Source organism: Cyclopterus lumpus, chromosome 24 (assembly GCF_009769545.1).
Source record: "Cyclopterus lumpus isolate fCycLum1 chromosome 24, fCycLum1.pri, whole genome shotgun sequence".
NCBI classification, from domain to species: domain Eukaryota; kingdom Metazoa; phylum Chordata; class Actinopteri; order Perciformes; family Cyclopteridae; genus Cyclopterus; species Cyclopterus lumpus.
This window is the reverse complement of record NC_046989.1, coordinates 2,280,669-2,292,088: the sequence shown is the minus strand read 5'-3', so window position 1 is coordinate 2,292,088 and position 11,420 is coordinate 2,280,669. Positions and strand designations below refer to the sequence as shown.

The window sequence follows — 11,420 nt, the reverse complement described above, 5'->3', positions numbered from 1 at the left end:
GCCCTCTACAGGTCCAGATCTACAAAAGTCTGCCTTCAATCCCATCAGGACCAGACCCTGCAGCCTGGTGGTGGATGAAGCACCTTCAGACCCAGACCTGTGTGTCCAGGCCTCACCGACCCCATCTGAAGGTCTTCTCCTGTGCACATGCAGTCAGTCAGGAGAGGGGTCGCATGTTGCCAGAGAAGCCAAATATGCTCATATTTTGAAGCTGTATACAAAGTGTTTTGTATTTCTTTATATGTATTTAAGTTTAGTGTAAACTGTTGTTATTGTTCCTAGTTTGAAGTTAAAAAGTTTGAAGCCACGGGTTTTGCATTACTTATATTATACTTTTAAACGGTTAATATATTGTTCAGGTTTAAGAAAAATAAAGTGCTCTGGCAATTAAAAAAAAGAAGCTTTTCTTTAATGTCGTCAATCGTCGTTTTGTGTGTTTTTTTTTAAATGATCTTTTTTTAAAGCATCAGTTCAGGCACCGGTATCGGGAAAAAACCAAATGCTGCCCACCCCTACGTATTAGACGTGAATACATATTCAACACGTCAAACAGCCTTTAAAAGGCCAGTTCAGTCAACTTATAAATGAATAGAGTTATGCACAAAACAATACATTAAATAAATCCTTCTGCAAAAGGACCCGTTTTTATTTTCAAAGCTTTGAATTTAAAGTTTCAGAAGAAATATCTCAAAACATGGACAAATGAAAGAAAACTAAATCAAATGTATTTAGATGAACTGACCCATAAGTGTAAATATAAAGCCTCTTGTTTCACCATAAGGGGGCGCTGTTGCTCCAGAAGGAACCCTGACCTTGTTGTCTCCTGGTTGCAGACATGAGGAAAGCTTTGTCCAGAGACACGGAGAAGAAGTCCATCGTCCCGCTGCCGCACCCCGTCAGACCGGAGGACATCGAGTAGCGGTCGCCGTGGCTCCCTGCACCCTCATAACGTTATTATCATATTTAATATCACGGGCTATTCACGTTGTACATAGTCACGCTGTGACAGACCAGCTGTTGGTCCCAAAGAGGATCAATCACGGTTTCATTTCCTGTACATTCTCACGTTTTATTATGAAAAATTGATGTTTGTATAATGCAGAAAACACGTCGTACAATAAACACTCATCGGCTGCTTTTTGTAAAAAAGAAAAGAAAACAGGAACAGATGGGTAGAAAAATGGATCCAGAGCGGAGAGCTACTCTTTATCTTCCTCTCCACTCTTGCTCTCCTTCTCCTCCTCCTTTTTCTTCCCTCCATCATCACTGTCACTGCTGCTGCCTTCGTCGTCCCGATCGGCGCCCGTCGTCTCCGTTTCCTCGGCGTTTCTCTCCGGCCGGTTCTCAGGAGCGGCGGCGGGTTCGTCCGTCTCTTCGGCCTCCTCGGGACTTTTCTCGCCCCCGTCGCCGTTTTCTTCGCCCTCGTTTCCTCCGTCCTCGTCTCCTCTGTCCTCGTTTCCTCCGTCCTCGTCGCCGTCCTCGTCCACCATCTGCTGCCTCTTCCACATCTTGGCCATGGCCAGCAGCTTGAGGTTGGGCTGGTTGGCGGCGTCCTCTGGGAAGATGTAGTCGTAGTACTCCTCCCAGCCGGCGTCCGACTGGAAGAAGACGCCGAGGTTATTGCCAACGACGTTAAACCATCCAAACCGTTAAAAGGTTCATTTTCCTTTGATTAAATATATAAGTACAGCTTGTTTGATAGTATAGAGTACTTTTCTTTATGGGCGTGGACCAAACTCTAAAATCTTTGTTTCCCATCAGATCAAATCAAGAAGAAAACTTCAAACACATTTTATTTATCTTTTGAGTGACGCATAAAATAAAAAACATGAATATTTCTAAATATTTCTTGATTTGATTCACATTAGAAAACAAACTGGGAAACGTACAAATAAAATGAATCCACTTAATCATCGTCAATGAATCAAAGCTTTGTGTCCATAAATGTATTCATCAAACGGGTCAAAAGGTTTGTAGAGCGAGACTAATATAGAATATAAGAACGTATGAAGCGGTTCTTACCCCGTCCTCGGCCGTCAGCTTCCTCCTCTTCTTCACCTTGTCCGGCAGCAGCTTCCTCACCCTCTCCATCGAGCTCTCGGACCCGAACTCCCTCTCAAAGTCCCTCCAGGACTCCAGCAGCATCAGCCGCTCCTCCTTCTCCTCGCAGTTCCTCATGCCCTTGTTGGCCTCCTCCAAGATCTGCCGGCACTTCTGCAGCCGCTCGGAGCTGTTGATGGACAGCTCGTACTTGGCGTAGCTGATCCAGACCTGAGGAGGAGGAGGAAGAAGAGGAAGATAGGAAGTTCACTCGTGAAGTCATTCCTCTGAAGTCTATAGAAAAAAAACTCTCCTGAACACCAGGGGGCGACTCCTCTGGTTGTATAGAAGTCTATGCTTCATGTGTTAAAGCTGCATTCTCTCCACTGACCACCAGGGGGCGACTCCTCTGGTTGTATAGAAGTCTATGCTTCATGTCTTAAAGCGGCATTCTCTCTCCTGACCACCAGGAGGTGACTCCTCTGGTTGTATAGAAGTCAATGCTTCATGTGTTAAAGCTGCATTCTCTCCACTGACCACCAGGGGGCGACTCCTCTGGTTGTATAGAAGTCTATGCTTCACGTGTTAAAGCTGCATTCTCTCTCCTGACCACCAGGGGGCGACTCCTCTGGTTGTATAGAAGTCTATGCTTCATGTGTTAAAGCTGCATTCTCTCTCCTGACCACCAGGGGACGACTCCTCTGGTTGTATAGAAGTCTATGCTTCATGTGTTAAAGCTGCATTCTCTCTCCTGACCACCAGGGGGCGACTCCTCTGGTTGTATAGAAGTCTATGCTTCATGTGTTAAAGCTGCATTCTCTCTCCTGACCACCAGGGGGCGACTCCTCTGGTTGTATAGAAGTCTATATAAATGACTCTACTTCTCTTGATGTATTCCCTCAGTAAACATTGTAAACATTAGTTTTTGGTCTCAATCTCTAGTTTCAAGTCTTCTTCAATACAGCGTGATGTTCATTTAGTAAATTATGGTCATTTAGAGTCAAACAGACCATAAAGCAGGGGATGCTTTAGGGGCGGGGCTACAAGGGGAGTGACAGGTGGACACCAGAGATGTATACAGCGTCTCTCCGTCCCTCCTCCTCAGTCCTTATATACCTGTAATCCTGTATACGCCCCACTGCAGGACTAATAAAGGAATATCTAATCTGGTCACTTCACGCTCAAAACGTCCTCATACCAACGAGCGACGTCTCGACGGGTTTCGGTCCAAAATTCTAATCTTTCCGTTTGGAAATGTTATATTTGCGCGAGTGCAGTTCCCACCTTGACATGCTGGGTGCGCTGCAGCAGCCTTTTGTAGAGCGTCCGGGTGTTTTCAAAGTCCTCCTGCTCGATCTCAAAGTCAATGTAGGACTTCCACAGCACCTGAAGACACACACACGCTTTTAATGTTCCAAAGAGTCACATTATAAAAACATTCAGAGAGTTTTCAGATAAAGATCTGGCGACAATATTAGTATTATTATCATACTATTTGAATTAGGATTGTTTCCAATAACAATATTTATATAACCACAATTATTTGGCATTGGAAAAAAAGTAGAAGCTTTTTTTAGGACTTTTCCAGGCCTGGAAATAACCATTTTAAAATTCCACGACTTTTCCAGGTTTTCCATGACCTTACGAACCCTGTAATCATCTTATGTAGATTTTTTAAAGTCTAATTGAGATCCTCACCCACTGAATGCTCTTCACATATTAAAATAAAAACTACTTCATTCTGATTTTGTATTCGTAGAAATGTCTTTAAGATGAACCCGTTTGATTTGAATGTTTACTTATAATAAATATTTAACTCCAAAGTTTTCCAAACTTCCTTCAAATGCAATGAAAATGCAAGTGGAATACTCAAAAAAAGACGAATATTTGGTCTCAAGCCCTGATAGTAAACATGAAGTGAGATCGGTACCTCCGGCATGTCCAGCCGCGGCTGCCCGATGGCGAGCTCGAAGATGGCGCGGGCCCGCTCCACGTCGCCCAGGATGGTCTCCAGCTCGGAGAACTTGATCCAGGTGGTGCAGTTCTCCGGGCTGAACTCCAGGTACTTCTCGTACAGCTTCCTGCAGCGGTCGAACTCCCGCAGCTGCAGCTCCAGCTCGATGTAGCCCTTCAGCAGCTTGTTCTTCGGGCACTTCCCGATCGCCGTGCCCTGAAGAGGAAAAAGGCCGTCGGGTTCACTTCATACCTCCGCTAACACGCAGCTCCTCCGGGCGTTCCGTCCTATGAACGGGGTTCGTTTGGTATTTGTGTGAAAACCGTGTGAGTGTATTGAGAAGACCTCACCATGACCCGTCTGGCTCCCTGCAGGTTCTTCTGCCGGATCTCAAACTGAGCGTAAAGCAGCCAGATCTTAGCGAACGTGAACTGAAAGGGAAAACACGAGTCCATCACGATGCGGCGAAGAACTTCATCCATTGAGAGGCAGACAGGGAACCGAGAGAGGTTACCTTCTTATGTGGGATGAGGTCCAGAGAGGCCTGGTACACCTGCCTCGTTTTCTCTGGATCCTGACAACAACAACGAATAATCCTTATTTATTGGACTTTTCTAACTCACTTCCAGGATTCATTTCTCATCAACGCACCTTGACCTCCAGCTCCTCGTACAGAGCGTAGTTGATCCACAGGTAGATGTACCGCTTCCAGTGCCTCTTCTCCTGGATGGGTGGGATGTTGGCGATGGCCCTCTCGTAAACCTCCCGGACCGTGTCGGAGTCGGCGTCGTTCTCCACCAGGCGGAGGTAATCGAACCACGCGTCGTAGTTGTGAGGGTTCGCCTGAGGGGGACGGGAAAACGTCAGTGGGGAGGACAGGAAGTAACGTTTTCCATGAACAGGAAGTAACGTTTTCCGTAAACAGGACGTAACGTTTTCCATGAACAGGAAGTAACATTTTCCGTGAAGTAATGTTTTCCGTAAACAGGACGTAACGTTTTCCATGAACAGGAAGTAACGTTTTCCTTCCTGCTGGTCAAAGGGACTGAAAAGAAAAGTATCTCACATTCAGGCCGATTTGGTAGATTTAAAAAAAAAAAAAAAAAAAAAGGACAAGAAAATAAAACCAGATTCTCGACATTTCACCTCTTTGTCTGATTTTTAAACTGAAAATAAAATGACTTAAAGACTCGATAATAGAATAAGAATCTGAATATTCCTGAGTAAATACCTTGACCTCCTCCTCATACTGGAACCTCCGCTTGCTGACGATGACGTCCTCGATCCCCCGCCGGTCTCCGAACTTCTTCTCGAACATGGTGTAGAACTTGAAGAGCTCCTGCGCCTGCTGCTTGGGGATCCGGTCCAACGCGTACTTGTAGATCACCCGAACGCGTTCAAACTGAAAAAGGGACATTTGGTAAAGATAAACAGGAGCATCGAAAGGACTATTCAAGAAGTGGTGTTGGTTCTTCTCAAACCTCCTTCTGCGCCTCCTCAAACTTGGCGAAGGCCACGAAGAGGTTTTCTTCCACGTGGTCCTCTCCGAAGAACTCGACCGACCTCTCGAACACCTTCCTGCTGTGGGCGATGTAGCCGTGCTTCTCCTCGAAGCGAGCGTACTTGATCCAGTTCTTCACTTCGGGGTGAACGATGACGAGTGCGGCGGCGTTAAGGCGCTTTACGACACAAATTAATATCACAAAGCACATGTTTCCGTGGACCGGAAGTACCTTTTTCCATGAACAGGAAGTAACGTTTTCCTTGAACAGGAAGTAACGTTTTCCATGAACAGGAAGTACCTTTTTCGATGAACATGAAGTACCTTTTTCCATGAACAGGAAGTACCTTTTTCTATGAACAGGAAGTACCTTTTTCCATGAACAGGAAGTACCTTTTTCGATGAACATGAAGTAACGTTTTCTATGAACATGAAGTACCTTTTTCTATGAACAGGAAGTACCTTTTTCCATGAACAGGAAGTACCTTTTTCTATGAACAGGAAGTACCTTTTTCTATGAACAGGAAGTACCTTTTTCCATGAACATGAAGTAACGTTTTCCATGAACAGGAAATAACGTTTTCCATGAACAGGAAGTAACGTTTTCCATGAACATGAAGTAATGTTTTCCATGAACAGGAAGTAACGTTTTCCGTGAACATGAAGTAACGTTTTCCATGAACAGGAAGTAACGTTTTCCATGAACAGGAAATAACGTTTTCCATGAACAGGAAGTAACGTTTTCCATGAACAGGAAGTAACGTTTTCCATGAACAGGAAATAACGTTTTCCATGAACAGGAAGTAACGTTTTCCATGAACAGGAAGTAACGTTTTCCATGAACAGGAAGTAACGTTTTCCATGAACAGGAAATAACGTTTTCCATGAACAGGAAGTAACGTTTTCCATGAACATGAAGTAATGTTTTCCATGAACAGGAAGTAACGTTTTCCATGAACATGAAGTAACGTTTTCCATGAACAGGAAGTAACGTTTTCCATGAACATGAAGTAACGTTTTCCATGAACATGAAGTAATGTTTTCCATGAACATGAAGTAACGTTTTCCGTGAACATGAAGTAACGTTTTCCGTGAACATGAAGTAACGTTTTCCGTGAACATGAAGTAACGTTTTCCATGAACATGAAGTAACGTTTTCCGTGAACATGAAGTAACGTTTTCCATGAACATGAAGTAACGTTTTCCGTGGACATGAAGTAACGTTTTCCGTGAACATGAAGTAACGTTTTCCGTGAACATGAAGTAACGTTTTCCGTGGACATGAAGTAACGTTTTCCGTGAACATGAAGTAACGTTTTCCGTGAACATGAAGTAACGTTTTCCGTGGACATGAAGTAACGTTTTCCATGAACATGAAGTAACGTTTTCCATGAACATGAAGTAACGTTTTCCATGAACAGGAAGTAACGTTTTCCATGAACATGAAGTAACGTTTTCCGTGAACATGAAGTAACGTTTTCCGTGAACATGAAGTAACGTTTTCCATGAACAGGAAGTAACGTTTTCCATGAACATGAAGTAACGTTTTCCATGAACAGGAAGTAACGTTTTCCGTGAACATGAAGTAACGTTTTCCATGAACAGGAAGTAACGTTTTCCATGAACATGAAGTAACGTTTTCCATGAACAGGAAGTAACGTTTTCCGTGAACATGAAGTAACGTTTTCCGTGGACAGGAAGTAACGTTTTCCATGAACAGGAAGTAACGTTTTCCGTGAACATGAAGTAACGTTTTCCATGGACATGAAGTAACGTTTTCCATGAACATGAAGTAACGTTTTCCGTGAACATGAAGTAACGTTTTCCGTGAACATGAAGTAACGTTTTCCGTGAACATGAAGTAACGTTTTCCGTGGACATGAAGTAACGTTTTCCGTGAACATGAAGTAACGTTTTCCGTGAACATGAAGTAACGTTTTCCATGAACATGAAGTAACGTTTTCCATGAACATGAAGTAACGTTTTCCATGAACAGGAAGTAACGTTTTCCGTGAACATGAAGTAACGTTTTCCGTGGACAGGAAGTAACGTTTTCCATGAACAGGAAGTAACGTTTTCCGTGAACATGAAGTAACGTTTTCCATGGACATGAAGTAACGTTTTCCATGAACATGAAGTAACGTTTTCCGTGAACATGAAGTAACGTTTTCCGTGGACATGAAGTAACGTTTTCCGTGAACATGAAGTAACGTTTTCCGTGAACATGAAGTAACGTTTTCCGTGGACATGAAGTAACGTTTTCCGTGAACATGAAGTAACGTTTTCCGTGAACATGAAGTAACGTTTTCCGTGGACATGAAGTAACGTTTTCCGTGAACATGAAGTAACGTTTTCCGTGAACATGAAGTAACGTTTTCCATGAACATGAAGTAACGTTTTCCATGAACATGAAGTAACGTTTTCCGTGAACATGAAGTAACGTTTTCCGTGAACATGAAGTAACGTTTTCCGTGAACATGAAGTAACGTTTTCCGTGAACATGAAGTAACGTTTTCCGTGAACATGAAGTAACGTTTTCCGTGAACATGAAGTAACGTTTTCCGTGAACATGAAGTAACGTTTTCCGTGGACATGAAGTAACGTTTTCCGTGGACATGAAGTAACGTTTTCCGTGGACATGAAGTAACGTTTTCCGTGGACATGAAGTAACGTTTTCCGTGAACAGGAAGTAACGTTTTCTCTGCTTCTGGTTTCGCTCTGATTTCTAATATTGTGAGTGAAACACAATTTTGGGTTTTGGTCCAAACGAGATATTTTAAGACGTCTCTTTGGCTTCTGGGAAACAGCGAGCCTTTACCCAAATAACTAGAGCCGTTATTCCTCATTAATTATATGATATCTAGTTTTCTCCAGGCCGCATTGGAGCGCTCTCTGATAATCGATATCGGAACACTACAAATAACTGTCAGGTTACTTAATAATCCAGATGAGATAAACCCTATTGATGAAACTTGAAATTCATGCTTCTGGCTGCGTGATGAACGAACACAGACCAAAAGGATATATCGCTCATAAATGGTGCGTCCTTTGTCGACTTCCTTGTAGCGCAGCTCGAAGTTGATGTAGGAGTGCCAGGCCTGCTCATCGGGCTCCCACTCCATCCAGCGCTCGAACGCCTGCCTGCAGCCGGCCACGTTGCCCAGCATCTCCTCCATGTAGGTGTACTTGTACCTGTAACCGCAGCACGGGGCGGCCATGTTTAAAACAAAGCAAGAGCAGGCCACGAGCGCTCCTCTAAAAGACTTCCTTCCTACCAGAACTGGTTGACTCGGGGGAGGATGGTGATGGCTCGGTCCCAGATGTTGCGGGCGTGGTTCACCTGTCGGCTCTTCATCTCCATCTCGGCGTACTTCAGCCACAGTGTGATGTTGCGGTGGTCGACGTCCAGCGCTCGCTCGTAGATGGAGCGTGCCCTGAAAGCGGAGGAGGCAGCGGTGAGGTGAAAGGTGTGGCATGCGTGGGGCCGTTACACATCGTTTCCTGGATCCATACCTCAATATCTCCTTCAGGCTTTCCTCCCATTGTGCGTATTTGATCCAGTTGCTGATGACGGTCCGGTTCTTTCTGATGTTGTCCTCAAACCCCTGAAAGTAAAAATTAATAAAAACTACAAAATATAGAAAATACATTTTCGAACATTTGTCAAAATAACATTATACACTAAATATTGTGAGATGTCTGGGTCTACACATCATATCCTACAGATTTAATAATTAATAATAAAGTTTTTCAATGAAAATATATTTGCAATATCAACCAAAAAGAATCCCAATTACAGTTTTATTCAAAATGATTCATCCCCATCATTCATTTATTCATTCATTCATATATATATATATATATATATATATATATATATATATATATATATATATATATATATATATATATATATATATATATATATATATATATATATATATATATATATATATATATATATATATATATATATATATATATATATATATATATATATATATATAATATAAATCAACCATATGTGGCATTTGACAAGTGAAATGAACAGAAGACATGAACACGAGACCCGGCAGCCACTCGCCTTCCTCTTCTTGAGCTTGTAGTCGTTCAGCTCCTCCTCGTCCGTGATCTTCTGCTTGGGCGGCGGCGGCAGCAGCTCCAGCTCCCGCTCCTTGGCTTCCCTCAGCAGCTGCTCGGCTGTGATCTGAACCTCAGCGGGAGCTTTGTTCTTCACCTGCAGCGCGAGAGGAACAATGTTAGCGTGACGTCGCTCAGACCGGGAGCTTTGTTCTTCACCTGCAGCGCGAGAGGAACAATGTTAGCGTGACGTCGCTCAGACCGGGAGCTTTGTTCTTCACCTGCGGCGCAAGAGGAACGTTAGCTTCACGTCTTCATGCCGACGGTCCAGCACTCGGGACCCCCGAACATCATGAGCTCACTTAAAGTGGTTTGTTATTATTATTATCCTGTCTTCCTCCTGATAACACACACCACTTTCACTCCTATTCCTCCTGACACATACACACCAGTATCACTCCTTTTCCTCCTGACACATACACACCAGTATCACTCCTCTTCCTCCTGACACATACACACCAGTATCACTCCTCTTCCTCCTGACACATACACACCAGTATCACTCCTTTTCCTCCTGACACATACACACCAGTATCACTCCTTTTCCTCCTGACACATACACACCAGTATCACTCCTTTTCCTCCTGACACATACACACCAGTATCACTCCTCTTCCTCCTGACACATACACACCAGTATCACTCCTTTTCCTCCTGACACATACACACCAGTATCACTCCTTTTCCTCCTGACACATACACACCAGTATCACTCCTTTTCCTCCTGACACATACACACCAGTATCACTCCTCTTCCTCCTGACACATACACAACAGTATCACTCCTTTTCCTCCTGACACATACACACCAGTATCACTCCTTTTCCTCCTGACACATACACACCAGTATCACTCCTTTTCCTCCTGACACATACACACCAGTATCACTCCTTTTCCTCCTGACACATACACACCAGTATCACTCCTCTTCCTCCTGACACATACACACCAGTATCACTCCTTTTCCTCCTGACACATACACACCAGTATCACTCCTTTTCCTCCTGACACATACACACCAGTATCACTCCTCTTCCTCCTGACACACATACACACCAGTATCATTCCTTTTCCTCCTGACACATACACACCAGTATCATTCCTTTTCCTCCTGACACACACACACCGGTATCACTCCTCTTCCTCTTGATGTTTTCTGTAGTGAGTGTCACCTTGTTTTTCGTACTCATAAACTAGTCTGTGTTTGTTTGGGCTCCAGAAGCCTTTGGCCACATGTCTCCGGAGGGGAGCCAACCAACAGGACTCACTGACGGCACACGGTATCACAGCGAAGACACGGTGCATCATGCTGGACCCTCAGCTAGCTTACAGGAGGACAGGCAGTTAGCCAATGTTAGCTGGTGTCACGTGGTCTCCGTTAGAATTGACGTCACCGCTCTAAAAACAGTAATATAACGCGTATTCTTATCCGATATTACAGATTTAACGGTCTGCAAAGCGAACGTGGCCACAATGATGTGCCTTTGCTCCTTTTAAAACATCGGTTAGCCTTTAGCCTAGCTTAGTTCGTGGCTCTTCTTCTTCTGCTACTCTTTCTCTTACCTTCGCCACCTTCGGGATCCGCTGTTTGCCCGCCGCGGTGGACGCCATGTTTGTTGGCAGGTTTCACCCGGTAATAGATGTATAAATAAATAAAGTGTATCACATAAACGTGCTTTAAAAACGCCAACAACACCAGCTAGAAGCAGTTGAAGAAACGTTTTTCAAGCGCGAGCCGCCATGACAGTACCCAGAATGCATAGCGCGATTCAGCTCCGTTACTGT

General features: G+C 43.9%; 1 protein-coding gene across 1 annotated transcript; it reads right to left on the bottom strand.

Annotated features, from left to right (window-relative positions):
• Positions 1-609: 609 nt before the first annotated feature.
• On the bottom strand, positions 610-11,412 carry crnkl1 (crooked neck pre-mRNA splicing factor 1). The gene is made up of 14 exons (XM_034528226.1): positions 11,199-11,412; positions 9,580-9,732; positions 9,009-9,100; positions 8,771-8,929; positions 8,521-8,687; positions 5,476-5,654; positions 5,226-5,396; positions 4,646-4,837; positions 4,509-4,568; positions 4,345-4,425; positions 3,971-4,210; positions 3,325-3,426; positions 2,023-2,271; positions 610-1,598 (listed from the first exon to the last, which is right to left on the bottom strand). Exons 1-14 carry the CDS (start codon positions 11,244-11,246, stop codon positions 1,200-1,202), a joined length of 2,292 nt encoding a protein of 763 aa, XP_034384117.1. The 5' UTR covers positions 11,247-11,412; the 3' UTR covers positions 610-1,199.
• Between the last annotated feature and the right edge of the window lie 8 nt (positions 11,413-11,420).